Consider the following 19,712-nt stretch of genomic DNA (forward strand, 5'->3'; position numbering starts at 1 on the left):
AAAAGTTGTCTTTTGAGTATATTAATTACCTGACTTTTATGGATAGTGGAATACATGTGGCGAACAATGTATAGGAAATGTATAAATGAAAAGGTTGGAGGGGAAAGTTGCATTCACCACAGGAAAAAAAAAAAAAAAAAAAAAAAAAAAAAAAAGATATGTAGGGAGAATATCACAAATGGTTACTCAACTTTTACTGCCTTAAATAAAATAAAAAATAAAAAATAAATCTTTTTTTCAGCTGTGAATTTTAAATGGTGAAGAGTCAAGGATACCCATTCCCAACTTTCATGTTTTGCTGGAATTTCCTGAATCACTGGGCATCTCATGAGTCCTTGTCCACCCACTAGACTAGAAAAGTCCAGAAAGGCTTATCCTTCTGAGGAGGAATGAATTAAACAATTTGCAGTCTAATATAGAGAGTAACATGGAAGTTGTAGAAATTTTTTTCCGATGAGTTTATGCTTTTTGTATTGTATATATTGTTATATTATATAATATGTATATACTTTTTATTTACAAAGCTCAGATTACTGAAAGGGAACAAGGAGAAGGCAGCATTCTAAACTGCCACTAGCAACCTAGACAGCCAAGAAAAGTGGGGAGGCAGCAAAAGAAAAACCTCTATAGAACCTATAATTATATTTAATAACACACACATGATCTCACTTTTAGAGTTTGGTGCCTCATTCCTAGGCATCAGCACTATCCTTTCCTTATGGCAAGGGACTACTGACGAATGACAGGGCCGTTATGTGGTTGTTGAACTGAGCCCCTGCTGGACATGGCTTGGTGTTTGCCTTCTATATTTCCACGGCGAAAAAATAACTACTGAAAACCGTTTATATGATTCCATTTCTCAAGCACTCATCAAACTGCTGCAGCAACTCCATCAGTGGATGAACGACAAAATCACTCATGGATATCTTAGTTTGTCTGCTGCGTCAAGCAATAAAGATACGTTTATAAGATTTCAACTACAGTAGAGCAAAGTAAACTTCCAGATTGTATCAGAAAACAGTGTACAAGAATGGGGGAAGCAGCACAATGCAGAAGTGCTTACTGAAAGAGTTGGGAAATAAACAAAATATTTACTTTGCCGTTTACTTCTAAACAATTACATTATAGTCATAAAATGTGAAAAGCATTCCGCAATAGGCAATTTTTATGCGAGAAAAAGGCACCCCAGCCACATAACAAAAGGTTAACACCACCAGTAAACATTTTTTTTTTGGTTAAAACTAGTAAACTAATTTTAGCTAAAGGAAAAAGAGCACAATTTATCTTTTGGTAGAAGTAACATCTTCATTTACACAGTGCCAGGAGGTAAAAGTTCAAATTGAAGGGCAGATATCAGTCAATAGGCTTACCATAAGAGTAACAAGCAAGAAAAGATTACTCAGAAATCCAGAATACAAGATTAACTGACCTGGGAATATAAATGCTCGTCAAACATAGTAACAGCACAGGGACCAGATGTAGATGCCCAGCTATGCTGGGTAGTGAAAAAATCAGGTCTAGGAGCTTCAAAGCTTCCATTAACATGATATTCCACAGGGTTTTCTTGAGGACTCATTTCTGTGGGTTGTTGAAATTTTGTATCGGTCAACATATTGAGATTGTATGGAAGGTAGGAGGAAAACTGCCCGCCCAGCTGTAGCCTCAGTGGCGCAGTTCTGCTCAAGTCATTTAGAATAACGTTTTCCTGACCAGAGTTGGAAATCTCTGGACTTTTTCCTGTCCCAAGGTAACCAGAGTAACTGCCGAAGGAGGAACTTGCAGAACATTCTATATCCCTGAAAAAATGACATTGATACAGATAGTTACATTTGTTTTCCAACGAGATCCATCTAAAGAGTTACAAGTTATTAAATACATATTCTTTTCTTATCAACTATGTTAGTTTGTCTATTTTAATATTTTTTGTGAACTTAGGATTCCTGGGAGAACTTATATGCTAGTATGTACTTTTAGACAACTCACCTATGAGGAAGCAAGTTCGGGTCCTCTGGTAAAACGATATGCCGGTTTTCATTACTAGGAATCCATGGCAGAGGCTGGAGTTGTTGCTCAGTACTAATGCTGAAGGGTATATGCAATCCATTTTGGAACTGCAAGATGAGAATTATAAAAAACTGAATCTTTGGACCATATAATTATGTAAATAACACATCAGAAGAGCTTACTCAAATCAGAAGAAATTCTTTACCTGACTGGTGCATTCTAATGACATTAGTTGTTGTTTTTGTAAGTTTTCCTGCCAATAGAAGAATAGATAGCACTAGTATCACAAGGTCTAGAACTAAATGAAAGCAAGTAAAAGTAGCACAATCTGATGGCATTTGGAAACTATGAAAAAAGAAGATATTCAGGTTATTATACATTATATTCTGTCAAATGGTGTCAAGTTTTTATTATACTGTGGTTTGAATCCCTATACTTGTTAAGCAGCAAAATCCTAATATCAGCAGGGCATGCTAAATTTCTTATAATGAGATCTACAACTGGAGCAGTATGATACCTTATGTGTTCGAATCTGATTAAGCGATTCTCTAATTGAATCTTCCATTTGCCCCAACTGATCTACACTGTTGATCTTATCAGGGTTCATCCAACAGCTGCAGAATTCAAGATTTGCATAACATTAGTACGGGATCATTAACCGCAGGGTTCTACAGCAATATAAGTGAATGTAACCAGAAAACACAACTCTCAGACCCAAATTTTCTGGCATTCACCTTAATCTCTTCTTTATTTCGGAAAGTTGGGTTTGCAATAACCTAGATTGGTTACTCAAGTCCTGTGCAGAGAGATAATATGAGACGGGGGAAAAAATTGCAACCATGAACGGTTAAGATCAAGATACTTGTCTGAAAAATAATAATAATAATAATGGTTTGCATGCCTACCTCAACGATTTGAGAACTGAAACAAACAAGAAAAGAAAAAGGAAATTAGTTTTCATTACAAAGTTTTTGATAAACATTTTTAACCTTGTACTGTAGGCCTACATACCTCGTACCCAAAAATTCTTGTATATTCACATCATGGTCCAACTTCTTGAATGTTTTCTTCAGTGCCTAAACTCTCAACAAGAACAAAATTATGTAACAGATAGCAATAGTGATACATATGCTGTATCCAAAAAAGAAAAACAGAGGATGATAACAGCATGAATCAAGGGACTTACTTCAAGGCTTTCCAGTTTCCTGTTTGAATCCAAAGAAAAGCAACTTAGAGAGGATTCTCTTTTCAATCAAATGGACTAATGATTTTTTTATTAAGTGAATAATATTTTGTACCTTTTAGCTCTTTCCTGTGGAGTAAGTTGGGAAAACTTTGCTATAACCTCTTCAATGCTACTAAACACAACAACAAAAAAGAAAAGAACAAAGTCACTGATGATGGAGGCAGATATTCAGTTTCTCATCGAACATTATGCTATTAAGGATAGACAGATATCATGTATATGCCGGTGCATGTATGTGATGTACAGCAATCTCGATCATTGCAAGTACATATGAGCTATTCTATATCTAAGAACAACAGTATGACTTATTCAAAACCCATGAAAATTCAAAATGCGATGGTATGTTGTATTCTTTTCTCTTCTTTTTCTCACACATCTTCTAGAAGTCAGTACAAAGGATATTTAATCATCCTTCTCCTTAGTCCTGGCTTTGTTAGGTCCACATTGTAAGTATTGAAATGGAGACATCTTGATAAGGAACCCAAATAGCTGAAAGATTTTAGATTAACAAGTCTGAACTATCCTGAGAAACCTGTATGGCTTCCAAAAGCAATCATAGAGACTAGTGTGATTATATAATCCTCTTCATGCTACAAATTGCTAATCTTCGAATGAAATGTGCATACCTGCGTTTTCCGCTGCATAAAGAAGGCTTCCCAGTCGGGGAAAACATAAGAAGGACAATGTCTATGTCACATAGTATAGATAATTCATTAGCCTTTTTCATGATGCCATGCTTCCTTTTCGCATAAGTTGCTTGACGCCCATTTGTATTCTCCAACCTCTTTATCTTTAGCTTTACCCTCCCCATTCTGCACCTTCCTTACTCTTCGAAATCCCAAAATAATCAAAAGCCTACCACAAAATCATACATATTGTTGTTCATGACATTGAATCCACCACAAAATTGACAATTCTAGCTCTCACAATTCATCAAGCATTAACAGACAAGTTTGCAAAACCGATCCGGCCAGAAATTCAATCGTACAGAGAAATTAACCGGAGAGATTAAAATCGTACACGCCATGATATATAAAGAAACAAAATTTAACCAAACTCCATTTGAGAATTGAAGCTAGAAGGGGTAACAAAGTAACCGGACAGATCAAAAAAATCCAATACCCCTTTTGAGAATCAGAGACTTGTTGATAATTCGGGCTTAAACCAAGAAACCATGAACAAAAAATAGTAAATGGGAAAAAGGATCAGATGAAAAAACACAAAAAGGGAAACTTACCGGGAAATCAAAATTAGAAAATGAAAATCCAAACGTCTGAAATGTTCGGACAGAGAGATTGGTAGCCAATAGGAGATTGATTATTCAAAAGCCATAGAGAGAGAGAGAGAGAGAGAGAGAGAGAGGAGGGTGTGTGAGAGCTTACGAATAGCTTTACATAACACGACCGGGTGGCCACGAAAATCGGTAAACGAAACAGCGCGGGAGAATCGGGAACGTCGGAAATTCCAAAACCAACCAAACAATTGTCTTTAATTTCTGTCCTTTGCCTCCGTACTGTGTCACCGAGCAACCTCGTACTCTGAGGTTTCTGGCCGTTTAATATAGTCGGTGGGTTTTGGAGGTTAAATTCTGTGAAATTCCGGTCTTGTCCAGTTTCTACGTGCTGTTTCAATTGAGAAGATGGAGTCCTTTGAGGTCATTTTAGGAACCAACCTAATGGTGGGAAATGGATTTCAAAGATTGAGAATTGGAGATGTATGGTCATGTTTAACTAAATTACTCACTTGTAATTCCTTGGATGTAAAGTTTCCATTGGTTTGGTTCCTTGGTCATGAGCAAAACAAAAACCAGGCATTTACTTGGAGGTAAATCCTACAATGAGATTAGTTTTTATTCGAGACACATTTTTTTTCTGTTGTTGGATGGAGGTGTATAAGTCTAGCAAACGAAGTGAACAGCCTTCAATTTTAGACCTCATAATAATTTATCATTCGCCATGTTCAAAAGAATTTTTAAATGGCAATTAATATAAGATAATGATTGTAGCATATGACTCATTCGATGTAAGGTCACTGCTTCATGTATATGAATTATAAAACAAAAATAAGTGATGAGTCAAACATTTGAAAAAGAAAAATCAGACAAATAAGATTTAAAAAAAAGAGTGATTCACATTCCAATTACAACATACCATAAAAGAAAATCTTAATAATAATGAACCGATGTTACATCATAAGAAGAATGAAGAGTTACAAGAAACGCATATACATTTCGAATATATTCCCACATAATGCGTTGGATGTTATATCTGAAATCCCATCCGAAATCAAAACTAGATGTCTCATGACAAGATTTGTGACACCTATAGGCTTGGACCATACCAAAAAAGGAACGTTAATAATAGATAGAAAACATGATCTTGAATTCCGACGACGTGTCGTATGTCAAAAAAGTGATGATCGGAGGAGGAGGGCCTTGGATAAAAGGTCATCATCAGAGTACTTGCACCGAGTACGCGCTGAAGCTAGACCTCAGACCATGACACTCCGACCTCACACTCTCTTCCTCCCTCAAGCCTCCTTAACCCCCCCATCTCCTAAACCCTCCAAAAACCCTTCCAACTCCTTCACCCCAACTCTCAATTCCCCAATCTACCCCTCCCTCTCCCTCCACCACCACCACCCAACCACCCCCACCGACTCCGGCATCCTCTTCCGCGAAAAGCTCATCTACCTCGAAAGCCACCTCAACGTCAATCCCCAAAAAGCCCTCCATCTAAACCCCGACTTCCGCTCCTGCCCCCTCTCCTCCGTCAAGTCCGTCGAGCACTGCCTCTCCTCCATGGGCATCGAGCTCTCCGCCATGGGCCGCATCCTCGACATGCACCCCCAGCTCCTCACCGTGGACCCCCACTCCCACCTCTACCCCGTCTTCGACTTCCTCCTCCACGACGCCCATATCCCCTTCCACGATATCCGCAAGTCCATCGTCCGCTGCCCCAGGCTCCTCGTCTGTGACGTCAGCAACCAACTCCGACCCGCCTTGGAGTTCCTGACCCAACTAGGTTTTAAGGGCGTGACGTGCCAGACCACGGTCCTATTGGTCTCGAGCGTCAGAGGTACCCTTTTGCCCAAGATTGAGTATTTGCAGAGTCTGGGCCTGAGTCACGCGGAGGTGGCCAACATGGTGATAAGGTCGCCGGCGCTGTTGACTCTCAGCATACACAACAATTTCATGCCGAAAGTCGAGTATTTAGTGCAAGAGATGAAGAAAGATGTGAAGGAGCTCAAGAGGTTTCCGCAGTACTTTTCGTTTAGTTTGGAGGGGAGGATTAAGCCTAGGCACAGATTGTTGGCTGAGCACGGCTTTTCGCTTCCGTTGAGGGACATGTTGAGGGTTAGTGATGGCGAGTTTAATGCTATGTTGATTGAGATGCGATTGGATTGCACAGGCTTGAGTCATTAACTTGAATTTTGTATATGGAAATGATAGTCAAATTTTGATGATCTGCATTTGCATACCATGGAGTGTTGATTGTGTGCATGTTCCCCCCTTTTGTTACTTGTGTTTAAGCTAGGTGAACATAGCAGACTAGAGCTTCATGTAGGCTGCTCATGTTTTATCAAGTGTTTGCGCAAAGTATAGAATCGTGATTAACATGATTTTCAATGGTAATTCAGATATTGGCATTGTGTTATCTTTATGCATAGTGTCACTGGTTCTGGATAAATGTGTTGGCCTGACGTTTCGTAGAGTAATTATAGATTTTATATATGGGCTGGGACATTTTGGGAACAATTCTTTTGAAGTTCTATGGCATTCTTGGGCAGGGGACATTGTTGCTGAACTTATTATGATATAGATACACTCGTTTCAACCCCTTGCTCATATTATTTGATGGATTGCTGTTTCTCTTTTAAACTGGACCTTACCTTGGAACTAGATCCTTCATCATCTGAGATTACGTTAGCACTGAAAAGTGATCATTAGAGGATCAGAATTGAAGTCAAAATTTGGAATTCACGTCCTCTGATTCGATTCCAGGTCCTTGATGTGGGATTGAAGAGGTCAGTTTGAAATTAGGGCTGTTCTCAAACTTAGCTGAGTAAATCTACTGTATGATACCCTGATATCCTCTCTTTTGCTGGCTGCCTTGCGGTCCTTCTAAATGATCGAGTGATTTGAATATATAAATTTTGTAAAAACTGAGTTGAGACTTTGTGTTTCTTGATGATATGGATCAATGCTATTTGCGATTAAAATTTCAGATAATGAATGTGTGAAAGTTTGAGAGAAAGGTTTGTAGAGGTTCCTTTGAATTTTTGTATCTGTTACTCTCTAGGAGCATATGTAAACATTGGGAGTCAAAGAATATGACTCAGTGGAGAGGAATAAAATGGGACATGTTTTCTATTATATAGATTCTATAATTCAATATTTTATATATTGATGACCAGTGATGTTTAGTGTTTGCTGCATTATTACAAATAGTACCTTTCTGATATCAAAAGTTCATAGAATCTGAACAATGATAGAGAGGCTGAACTAATTCTGTATGATGGTTATGACTGTGATCCCTCCATTTACTTGTACTCTGTTCATTGTTGGACTCTGGATTTGTAGCCTATGATTATGATGAATCATAATTGAAGCATATAATGTACTTATGATCTGGATACAGCTACATATATTGTAGCAGTCAGCATTGTTTAGGTACTTAATCCCTCTGCTTCAGTTGAAGACTATTCAATTTCCTCAGTGCATTAGACTATAGGTGCAGGGAAAGTAGTGGGGGGGCTTGTATGGCATACATCATTTTTCGTTTTGTTTGCTCTTCATAAATCTTCCCGTATACTTTATCGTCTGCAACAGAAACTGGGCGAACGCACTACAATTGTGACTAGTGCCCTTTGAATGCCATTGTAATTAGTTTTTGAGCTTGACCATAATATAAGCTGCTGTAATAATGTGGACAAGTTTGATATGTCGGCAGGCTTGGCTGCCTACCGTTTATATTTTCTGTCATGCTCATAGCTTTCCTCGGCTTTTCTGCTGTCCATGCAATTTTCTCCGCTTATGATGAACCTGTTTCACTGCGCCTTGTTGTTCTGAATCTGAACTGTTTTTCTGTGACTTGTGGGCACTTGTGGCTCCATACTCATGAGTCTTCATGATCTTCATATCATGATGTGAATCAATGAGTAATCTGGTCTGGCAGCGAATCATTCAGCGATGCAAAACTGTAAAGTTTCTGTAACTTATTAGATGCGGCTATGGGCCCCTTGACTGGCGAAATGGGCCAGACTTATTGGGTTGGCCCACCTACTCTTAAAAACCCTTCCCGTTGCCCCAAAGATGAGAAATCTTTAGACTTACCATAAAAAAAAGATGAGAAATCTTTAGACTCCATTTTGTGTTTTTTTTTTTTTTTTTGTTTAGCCGCCAATTTTCTACCCTAGTGTGAAGTCTCGTGTCGCGGACTGTCAGTATAGATTTCGAGTGTGAAGTCTCATGTGGGCAAGGTTCTCAATATCATATTCTTGTTGGAAGTTGATAATAGAATTTGAGCTCCATAACTTGTTGTAATCGTTTCATTATTAATAGGGGGGCAGAAACCGAACCGGAAGGTGAAAACCGGCCTAATCGGACCGTAAAACAGGTTGCCGTCACCGAACTGGAAGAACCAGTTAAGACAAAAATAGAGGACTGCATCGGACCGGATAGAACCTGGTTGGAACAGGGTTATTTCTTTGAACCGACCGAAAAAAACCGAACCGACCGAATTATATATAATATATTAATTTTAATTAAATTTAAATAGATGTTAATTTCTGATTGGTTTGTAACAGGTTTCACGTGAGATTGACCTTACCGGATCACAAAAAAAAGCCCTAACCTAATGCAATCTCAATTCCTCATTTCATTCATCGATGCCGTTTTCAGTTTCTTGACACTCTCTCTCGACTTCTCGAGCTCTCTTTCTCGACCCACTCTCTTTGTCTCTCGATCCAGTCTCTCTTTCTTGACCCATTCATCGTTGATCATCATTATTCAAATCAATAGCATGTGAGCAGAAATTGCCGATCATCATTTTCAAATAAATGCTATTTGGTTAACTCTATTTGCAGTTTCCTCCTTCACCATCTGATCTCGTTGGACATGGACTTGGTATAGATACTCTCTCTCTCGATCCTAACCTTCCTCTTCGTTTTGCTTACTCTTCCTCTTTTCAGTCTTTCTGATATGAAATTAGGGTGATGAGATATACTTTTGTAGAGACATACTTCGATTTTAGGCTTTGGGTTGCAGAAAATGGGTTTTGATTTCAGTTTCACTTGGTCTAGATTTAGGGGTTTCAAAATCTCATCTGTTCCATCGATTGTGGGTTTTATTTTTGGGTTTCTGGAAGTGAAATTAGGGTTTCAATTTTAGGATTTCTGAAAATGAAGAATGGGTTTTTATTTTAGGTTTCAATTTGAGGGTTTCATTTGGTCCTTTAAGTGTTAATTTGATGTGAATATGTTGTTCTCTTTATTGGCAGGATCTGTTGTAACCACAGTTGACGATGAAGAGTGATTGATGGGTTAAGGGCTTAAGGCTATGAGGGGCATGTTGTTTTTGGACCTTTGGTGTTGGCTGCAGGGCATGTTGTTTTGAAGTTGGTTGCGGACTTGCAGATCTGCATTTCTATGCTTTCTTGAACTTTTTTCAGTTTTGGAGATCAAGAACTTACTTTAAAGTTTGAAACTCTTTTATTTGTTGAATTTTGGTATGTAATGAACTAAGGTTGTTGAATTTTGGTCTGTAATGACTAACTATTTTAAGTGTTTCCAGACTTTGTTTAATTTGTGAAGCTCTGTAATGAACTGTTGTACTAGGTTTCTGCATTTGTAAACTCGTGTTGAATGTTTCAGCAATGTTTTAACTGTTTGTAGTCGTTTCCAGGTAGCTTGGGCCAATTGGGCCATGGATATTTGCTTGTTTCTGTTCATGGTTTTGTTTTAATGGATTGATTGATCTAGAAAAATTGGGCTGTAAAGAAAAAAGAAGAAAAACCCAATTAAGACCGAACCTGAACCGGGTTGAACTGAATTTTCGGCCTACGTTATTTGGAAACAGTTTTCGGCCCAGATTATGTCCCAACTGATAGAAACGGGTCGAACTCAATTTGGGCCCCACACCTACTCGGCCAGACCCGAGCCCAGCCCTAATTATTAATGAAGTTCTTTTCAGATTTTTTTTTTTTTTTTTAAATTGTTACTTTAGTGGTAATTTGCTAACTTAGATTTTGACAATTAGTCAGTTTGCTAACCTAGGTTTTGACAATTAGTCAATTTGCCTGCCTAAGTATTATTTTTGACAATTTACTACCGTATGTTTTTAAAATTAGTCAATTTACTACTTTTTAATCGTATTAATTCATCTATTTCTTCGTCCAAACATTAATTAAAATTAATTTTGAATATCTATTGTAGCAAATGGCTAGGTTTGAAAATTTGGGGAAGCAAATTAATTAATGTTGAAAATTTAAAATAGTAAATTTGAATGGAAAGTAGCAAATTGGCTAAATAAAATGTAAGATAGCAAATTAGCGAAATTATGCATTTTTTTCTTGAAGGCTATATTAGATATTTAGAGTATATGTGATTGCCTATATGGGGAGGCAGGCTCAATGACAGCGGCGACAGCCAAGGTTTGTTGAATATTAGAAAGGGGCAGATTTTATCTTAATTTACTGTTTCAAAGTCATAACAATTTCATAACTATGTCACTTTAACTGTTACGGATGATGTCACGACTATAAAATCAGAGTAAAGAAACAAGCTTTAATGTCCTCGACCAAAGGGCAAACTCCATCACTCTTGACGGCTTCTCTTAATTGCCAAGGTGGTGGGTCTGCAAAGATGGGTCGATCGACCACCACCTTCACTCTTACGAGTCCTCTGAAGTGACAGGTTGCCTGGTCCTCCATGAGTTCTCTGTCCCTTTCTTATGGTTTTTGGTTGGTTTGAGAGTCTCATGGCTTGTTCATGTCGAACTGGTTAGAGGGATGATTTTTCCTCTCTTTTGTTGCTGTGTGTTTGGTCTTTTTGGGCCTTCTCCTTGGGCTTTTCCTTGGGTGTTTTTTTAATTCAAGTCTATTCACCAAAAAAACAAAAAGGGCAAACTCCATTGTTGTAATTTCATCTGATTTTCACATCCGAGGCATCTGAAGTTATGAATCTTATGATCTAACCCACTGATTTGGCGGTATTAAGCAATAGACTTGGACAATCCATCCGTCAAAAACAAATATGGAAAGCACAAACTGCAGTAATTAATTAGGGTTTGATTGCAGAAGACTCAATTTAACACATTGACCAAAAAGATGGAAGAAGGAACCAGCTGCTACCGAGGACAAGCTAGGCTAGCTAGGAGAAAAGCACCTATTTGTCCATCGGATTTAAGCTTGCATTCTCACACGAGTGGCCCATGGAGCTCCGTGGCCCATTCGCATTTGTTAAATTTGGGGCGGTTCTTCTTTGTCTATAAGAGCAAGTCCACTGGTATGACTTTGCCCGGGCAAAGTGAGAGAATGATGATGTGGTGACCGGGCATGGAGAGAAACCAGCTTCCACCGGCAAACTCTTGACCAGCCAAACTTTGGCTTTCCATGACTGAGGTCAAAAAAAGGGGCAAGCCCATGACTAAACTCTTGCCCGAAGTCATCCGGCTGCCAGCTCGGCCAACCACAGAACGTGGCTGACCTCACAGGGGCTGCGGAGAGAGAAGAGAAACAGACGCCACGGAATTGCTTCGATCTCGGCCTGGGGTTGCTTCCATCTCGACCTGGGGGCAGCGTCTGGGCCGGCTGACGCCACGGAGTCGCCGGATGAGGTGAGGCGACCTCGGGTTGCTTCGATCTCGGCCTGGGGTTGCTTCGATCTCGGCCGAGGAGCAGCGTCCGGGCCGGCTGACGCCACGGAGTGGCCGGAATAGGTGAGGCGACCTCGGGGGAGCCGGGTCCGTGGACGGAGGACGTCGGAGGAGGGAGAAACCGGCGGGTCGGGTCAGACGAGTGAAATGAAACAGTAAAATAGCAGAAAGTAAACAGTAAAAAAGCAGAAAAGTAAACAGTAAAAAAACGAGGAAAAAACAAAAGTGAACAGTAAAAAGTGTGAACAGTAAAAGTGAACAGTGTTGACCGGGCAAGAAAAAAACGGGTGCAAACCTACGTCCAGTGGCAGTGAATAGTAACTTGACTGGTCGAATTTTTGACTTCTCGACTTTGCCTTTTCTTGACTACGGGTGCACTTGCTCTAAAAAGCAAGCAGCTCAAGAACCTCTTTGGGAATGAGGTTAATTCAGCTTTCTGAATCACTGACCAACCACTCCATGCATGCACATCATGAATTTATGATGCATTATCCGACTCTACTGCGCAAAGTTTTGGGCCTTTATTTATTCTCTGAAATGACCAATCGCTGATGCTACCCTAGCCTAGCCTAGCACTGGCTAGCTCGTTTGCTGGTTTTAAGAAACTTTAAGCCTGTGAACCAGAACAGTGTTGCTACTGGAAATTGTAAGAGGATACATGCGCGGAAAATTCTGCTATCCACCCCAGGTCGCTCTCTACATACGCAATAGCATGCATTAACTATTATTATGGACAAATATCGTTAAGTTAGCTTGGGATTAGATTTAGATAGGATTGGACTGGCCATTCTGCATTATGCAGAACAAATCTGCATACTTGCTAGCTAGCTGTTTAGAAACAGAGAGAGAGAGAAAGAAAGCAGTTATGTATATGGTTTTGATGCAATCATTATAAAGCAAGGCATATATGTGATAGTAACTAATCACTCACATTGTTTGCTTTGCTGGTGGGTCTCAACAATATGTGTGGTTTCTGGTGTTTACTATTTATCGCAGATGATCTGTTAATTTAATGATGTATGAGATTAGGTACAGCCGTAGAGCGGTGGAGGAGAGAGATAATATGACAGGAATGTGACCAAAATTTTATAGTGCATCCAATTATTGAAATTCCGCAGTTGAGAATAGTTAAATTAGTTAATGTTTACGATGCTATATATGTGTGAGACATAATGAGCCGGTCCAACCAATCCGATATGTAACACCCCAGACTGAGTGTGTACTATATAATTACTTTATCCATCAACCCCTAGCTAGCCATATGTTGATATGAAATGTTACATGACTGCACGGGTCTGCAATCGAAAAACCCATTAATTGGATGTATAGTGTATAGTAAGGTCCTTGGCTAGTCTTCCCATTTGTCAAACACTAGCCTACTGATTAAAGGGTCACATCAATGCTCGTAGCAGTTCTGAAGATTAATGATCGACATGATATCTTTGAATCTTTTCTCGTTTAAGTAATTTCATTTGGAGTGACAATTAACTGCAGTTAAAAAGCGGCCACTAATTGATTAGTATAACTGTATAAAGGCTCGGATCGGACATGTAAACTTCGGCAGAAATGCAGGGCTGTTTTAACGGTGCAACAATTTTCTGTAGGTCAAAAAGTCCGGCTTGGTTGGACCGATCTCTGTACCGATTAAGCTGAACTTATTAAAAGTAGAACGCCATGAATATATTATTACCATGTATGATAAGCAATTAAGCAGTAGTACTCAGCACATGCATGTATAGGAGCTTTGTCGAGTAAACGACAGGGTTTTGATGGTACGGTGGTGAGTCCAAAAGGACCATGAACCGTTGGACCTGTTTTGTTTTCTTTGCAAACCAGCAGAGGGGGTCTCCAGCGCACGTGGGACTCTCTGTGTGAACCATCACCTGCTCTGTTCTACTTGCTCATTGATCAGAAATTCAGAACCAGCCAGAAACATTTAGGTACACCCAGAAAATAAAATAATTCAATTGTTTAAAGAGGGAGCTCTGAGCTACCTAGCTTTGCTACGTCATGACTCATGATCAGTTTGAATTCAACACACTGTAGAGTAGAGACATGCATTTTCTTCCCTTTTGGTTATGATAATAAATGTAAATTCAGTTTCAGGCGTAAAGCAAAGATGGAAGAACCCCAGAAATAAAAAGGTAGAGTACTGTAGATGGATGGAGAGACAGACAATTCTTCTCCCTCTCTCGATTTCGATCAATCTGTGTCATCGTTTAACGAAGCAGTGTTGTGTCTGTGTGTCTGTCACTGTGTGTGTGTGTGTCTCTCTCTCTCCTCTCCTCTCCATAGCTAATCAATGAAAGAAAATCTCCAACGAAATCAAGCCCCATTGTCCTTTTCCTTCTTGCATCTCTCTCACAGTTACTTAACTTCTTACACGCATGTACACCATTAAAACTGTGAACCACAATATACATTCTCAAATTCCCAACTATACCCCCCTTGGCTTTTTCCTCTCTGTTCGTACCCATAGGCCTGAACATCTGATTTTTTTTTTACTGTACAGTACGTACTGTTCAATTATTTCAAGAATCAGATTCAGTTTCACTGTTTCAGATTCATATCCAGAGAGATGTATAATTTAAACAAACGAAAAACGAGACGAACAGGACAGAGTGGTTAAGTTGAATTCAAAATTTGAAACCGTACTCCTCCTTTTTTTCTTTCCATGAGTTTTCAATTATTGCTTCTTTTACATGATGGAAATAACATCGAGGAAAGGAGAATGGGAAAAACCAAGCAGTGTATAGCTATATATGGGGTTAGGAAGGGGGTAGCATTGAATTTTGGAATTTGGAATAGGAAGTAGATTGGTGGCTAGCTGGGTTTGTTGTTTGCACTGGTACGTCATATCTGCATCATTTAATTTTCCTGTTTGGGTAAGCGAGGTTACTGACTGTTAACGCTTAATTTGAGCTATGACAGCAGTCGTTTTTATCTATATCTGGCAAAAGATCATCAATCCTGAGGAATTGGATGCTTGTAGTTACTGGTTACACAGACCCACTGGGCGACTCGATCAGCGCGTGTTAGTGACCCCCATTATTATATCGATCTATCATATGAATCGTCTGCCTTTCTATTCTCTGGACTCCGGAAACTGGAAACGTATATCTATCATATGCTGACTTCATCAGCTGGTGTACTAGTTTTATACTTTTATACTGATCGATGACATAGATATTGATCATTGATGGAGGTGGAGCTAGGGAGCTTTACGGTGGTTGTAGTAGTGACGTAGCCACAGGAACCAAGTTCAATCCTGAACTAACTGGCCAGCGAGGTTTCAGCTACACTTCGATCATTCATTCTTAGGGTTTTGGTTTTAGGTAAAATTTAAAAAGGAAAACATCACAAATGATGTATGAACTTTAGTCATTTATACACTTTAGTGTACCAACTTTCATAACTATCAGAATGGTGTATCACGTTTGTTCCAATATTTCATTTTGGTGTAAGCAGTTAAATTTTCCGTTATCTTTAACCAAAAAAAAAAAAAAAACTGACAAAGCTAAAGGAAAGATAACGGATTTTTTTTTTTTTTTTTGTAAAAATAACTGAAAATTTAACGGCGTACACGAAAATGAAAGATTGGAGCAAACTTGATACACTATTCTGATAGTTATGAAAGTTGGTATATTAAAGTGTAGAAATGTCTAAAGTTCATACATCATTTGTGAAGATATCCCAATTTAAAATGCACGTATGTAGGCAATGATTTTACTGTTTGACATGGTGACATCATCATCACCGTGGATGCATTGCATGCTTCATTGATCTTAACGACTTTGATTAGGAAACTTCGGTAATTAGCTCTTGATCATGATCGTGATTGATTGTTACGTATTTCTCATGACCCCCAACCTTGTTAATTGGCCATACCTTGATATTATAAAGAATTAATCATACGCATCTAGATTTTCAATAAACTTAGAATATTAATTATGCTTCTCATTGTTAGTAACATACGATGATAATGATTAGTTGGACAATTTTGGTCATTTTTTTATAAATTAAATACATGATTATGCAATATTAGTTCATCTGCGATAGCGGATTTGGGGTATGGTGATTAACACCCACCCACAATCTTAAAATAAATGAGTCATCACAGCTAGAAACTCATCACCGGTCTCTTTATTTTATTTTATTAATAAAAATAAAAGTACAAGAAGAGAGAGGGGGTAAGAACTAAAACCTCTCTAAGAAAAAAATGAAGTAAGATACTCAAAAAGAGCAACCATGCAGTAGAAACCATTTATGCATCAAGCATACCAAAATTAGCCAATGCGGAAATTTGGTAAGCCCTGCAGGTTATGAACAAAAGCAGCCAAAACACAAGGAAGGGAAGAGTCCCGCCAATAATGCCCCTCATGATCCACTCCAAAATTAGCTAAGCAATTACAATTACCCACTTGACTTTCGTCTCGATAAATATGTGAGAATCAAACCTGCATGGAGGAGAGAATGATATTGAATATTAGATGAGGTCTAAGATTGGAATTTATATTCCATATTAAAAGACCAACCCTACTTAATCAAACATTTTACAAATGCATAAATGCATAATAGTTGATTTTCAATATATACATGACCGAAATACACACACACACATATACTAGCTAGTTGCTTCTTTAATTAAAGTGTATTTCTTTTGTCGCTCTGAGTGAATTGCGTTATTCCTTGCAGTTTGTGCGGGTATATGTCTGTCGATCACCAGGGTTTCCAAATAATGTTCCACGCTTATGACAATGATTCAGAACTAAAATACTGTTGAACCGAACAGATGCAGTGTAAAATTAAACTCAGCCTTAAGTAGTCAACTCTACAAGCTGTTACCACTCGATTTCATCAGCTTGAATAATTTGTACTTGTATTAATTTGGGTAATTGTTTGGGAACAATACGTACTGGGGGAGGAAGGGAGATCGAGGGGTCGACATTGTCTGATGTACTTATCGCCACTTAAAGACTTGAGGACAGAAATGCTGTATGCCATGTCCTGGCTAGGTTGTTATGGGAGAAGCTAGATAATTATTTGGACAGAGCCCTCGATCTCTTTTTTTTTTTTTTCCTTCTTCTTGTTTTAGAAACAGAGCCCTCGATCTCCGTAAGGGAATTCCATATATGCATGTTCTTGTGTCCTCATATAAAGTTTATTATTATTATTTTTTGTTTTGAGAATGATATAAAGTTGATTATTGATCTCCATGCTTCATATATATTGCTTGCCTATATAATGTCACAGCAGTTAATTATTCATGTATTCCCTGCCTACCTACTTACTATATTTACATATTCACGGGCAACTGGTTGAAATCAAAGAACAAAGTTGGTTAAGCTAGTATATATCATTTGTTTCTAGGAAAGAGATGCGAACCATACCCAATCTTCTTTTCATTAGTAATTTTGGTACCTCAATTTAAAAAAATGTTAGATCAATACCTGACGTTCACTGCCTGACCGAATATAAGTACTTGGAACCCATTTGGTCGTTACGCCGTTTGCCACATGATAATTTTTTAGGGGTATTTGTGTCCATTTGTGTTTTAATTAATTTTTTTTCCTCAAGCATTTTTCCTCTCTCTCTCTGCAACTCCCTCTCCATACTTTCCGAACATCCCAAATTCCTGGGATCACTCTCACAATTTGCAACTCCAAACTCACATGATTCAAGAAGAAGGAAAGTTCAAAATTAATGGGTTTCACAACAGGTCTCAATGATTTTATTTTGCACCAAATTACAACAGATCAGAAGATTTGAGCTTCTTCAATCTGGATCGACGACCTGGCGACTGGGTCCGACCAGAACTCCACCTTCCGGGCAGTTCATGGTGGTGGACCAGCCCAGATCGAACTCTCTTCTCGTCCTCGTCCTCCTGGTCGTCTTGGATCATCCATATGTCAAACGAGGAAGGAGAATCGAAGCCCGAAATCTTTGATTTTTCTAGTGAAGTCTCGGCTTTTTCGGGCAATCTTCGGGGCTGTTTGAGGGATGGAAATTGGTCCTCTCATCGTGCTCTACGTCCTGCTAAGTGTAGTTTTCGAATTTGATCAAGTTTTGATGTTTTGTGTCTTTGGGTGACGTTGGACACAACCGTGGTTACTAACTCCGGCCACTATTCTGGAAGCGTGAACTTTGTGAATTGTTGTTGCCTTGCTAGTATCCTATGGTTCGAAAGAGGAAGGTGTTAGAATCAAATATGGACTTGTCACACATTAACATTAAGTATATTGATAATTAGCTAAATGTCAAATCTAGTTTAACATGGACACAAACTCAAATCAATACTTGTAACTTAATGAAAGAGTGTATCAATTCATTAAGGTAAGTAATTCAGTTCTTGGTCTGCAAGAAAGACTACAATGAAGTGTTACATTAAGAATCTAACTAGGAAACCTAATCTGATAAGGAATGCTTAATTTAATGGGAAGCTTCTTGAGGTTTAAGTATCCTATATATATAGATGAACTTGGTCCCTATTACCACCACGTTTTGCATATTGTTCTGTCCATTGAGAAGCAAGTTGGTAAGTAACAGAAGGCCATCTTCAAGTGGTCATTATTGTGCAGCTGCAGAGTGGAATCCATGCCAGTAATTGCTGAAGGTAAGTCTTGATCCTTTTGTGATTGTTGTCGAGTTGATTTGCACATGTTGTGAGCATGAAGTTATGGTTTTACAATTGGTATCAGAGCATAGGCTCACAAATATGAATTAAGTTTTTGCTAGGCATGAAAATCCTTTTAGGGTTTTGCAAAACAAATACACAAAAAAAAAAAAAAAAATTTTTGCTTTACGGGTCAAGTAACTGATCAGGTACTTGATCAAGGTAAGTTACTTAATCTAGGTCCAGTCACAGCACGCGGACTATTCAAGACTAAACCCGACCAAAAAATGAAGAACAGGTGACCGTTGTATCACAACGGTCAGTTTTGATCAAGACGAAGGTTTGAGACTGGATTCGGAAACGAGCGAGATGTTTTCATCTCGGGAGGGGATTCAAAACCCCTATTGCTGTGAATCAAGAAGCCAATAGAGTTGATTGCTGCATCTAGACAATGAATTCACTCTTCCACTGTGATTTTTAGCAGCAAATTGGGGAAAAAGCAAAAACATGTTTTTCTGTAAATTGATTTTGATTCATAGCATGATTATTGAGTTTTTGATTGTACTCAAGAACCCTAGTTGCATTCCCGGCGTGCGTTAGGTTAGAGTAGATGGTGACCGGATGAAATTTACAATTTCTTGATTATTATGTGGTTTCTTGGAATCGAAACAATTGCTTGTGCTTCAATGTGTGTTTTGATATGCATGTTGAATTGATTGATGATATTGCATTGTATCTGTGATTGTGTAAAATTGTATGAAGAACAAAAATCTCCCATAAATTGTTTACACATTGTTAAAGTTGACAGATACAAGAGCTTATTTTCTTACAAGGATAAATCTGGATAGAATATAAAGTTAAAGAGCTCATATGTTTTGTGGTTTTCTGTTGGCATAAGTGATTATGATGCACAAAGCATCCTTCATTGATGTTGACAGAAAACATATGGTATAACAAAACTGAAATTGTGTTTT

The 19,712-nt window shown here is 38.5% G+C and overlaps 2 protein-coding genes across 7 annotated transcripts; one reads left to right on the forward strand and one right to left on the reverse strand.

Moving 5' to 3' along the window:
• Positions 1–458: 458 nt before the first annotated feature.
• LOC112198272 (agamous-like MADS-box protein AGL30) lies at positions 459–5,051 on the reverse strand. 6 transcript variants are annotated; one of them, XM_024339365.2, is made up of 12 exons: positions 4,633–5,051; positions 3,877–4,105; positions 3,303–3,362; positions 3,191–3,209; positions 3,016–3,080; positions 2,910–2,925; positions 2,739–2,800; positions 2,522–2,618; positions 2,210–2,257; positions 1,984–2,111; positions 1,430–1,796; positions 459–939 (listed from the first exon to the last, which is right to left on the reverse strand). In XM_024339365.2, exons 2-12 carry the CDS (start codon positions 4,059–4,061, stop codon positions 928–930), a joined length of 1,059 nt encoding a protein of 352 aa, XP_024195133.1. In that variant the 5' UTR covers positions 4,062–4,105; positions 4,633–5,051; the 3' UTR covers positions 459–927. The 6 variants fall into 6 exon arrangements, with proteins under 6 accessions (XP_024195133.1, XP_040373765.1, XP_040373766.1 ...); XM_040517831.1 differs by lacking the exon at positions 4,633–5,051 and adding an exon at positions 4,488–4,615; XM_040517832.1 differs by lacking the exon at positions 4,633–5,051 and adding an exon at positions 4,373–4,437.
• A 645-nt stretch (positions 5,052–5,696) lies between these two features.
• Positions 5,697–6,892, forward strand: LOC112198138 (transcription termination factor MTEF1, chloroplastic). The gene has a single exon (XM_024339201.2). It carries the CDS (start codon positions 5,748–5,750, stop codon positions 6,672–6,674), a length of 927 nt encoding a protein of 308 aa, XP_024194969.1. The 5' UTR covers positions 5,697–5,747; the 3' UTR covers positions 6,675–6,892.
• Positions 6,893–19,712: the final 12,820 nt, after the last annotated feature.

Source organism: Rosa chinensis, chromosome 4, assembly GCF_002994745.2.
Source record: "Rosa chinensis cultivar Old Blush chromosome 4, RchiOBHm-V2, whole genome shotgun sequence".
In the NCBI taxonomy this organism is placed as follows: domain Eukaryota; kingdom Viridiplantae; phylum Streptophyta; class Magnoliopsida; order Rosales; family Rosaceae; genus Rosa; species Rosa chinensis.

Coding starts and splice junctions, on each gene's coding strand:
- LOC112198138 (XM_024339201.2), top strand. CDS start 5,748: ATGACACTCCGACCTCACACTCTCTTCCTCCCTCAAGCCTCCTTAACC.
- LOC112198272 (XM_024339365.2), bottom strand. CDS start 4,061: ATGGGGAGGGTAAAGCTAAAGATAAAGAGGTTGGAGAATACAAATGGG. Junction 2,619..2,738: donor GAAATAAAGAAGAGATTAAG/GTGAATGCCAGA, acceptor TGAATTCTGCAG/CTGTTGGATGAACCCTGATA. Junction 2,112..2,209: donor CATTAGAATGCACCAGTCAG/GTAAAGAATTTC, acceptor CTCATCTTGCAG/TTCCAAAATGGATTGCATAT.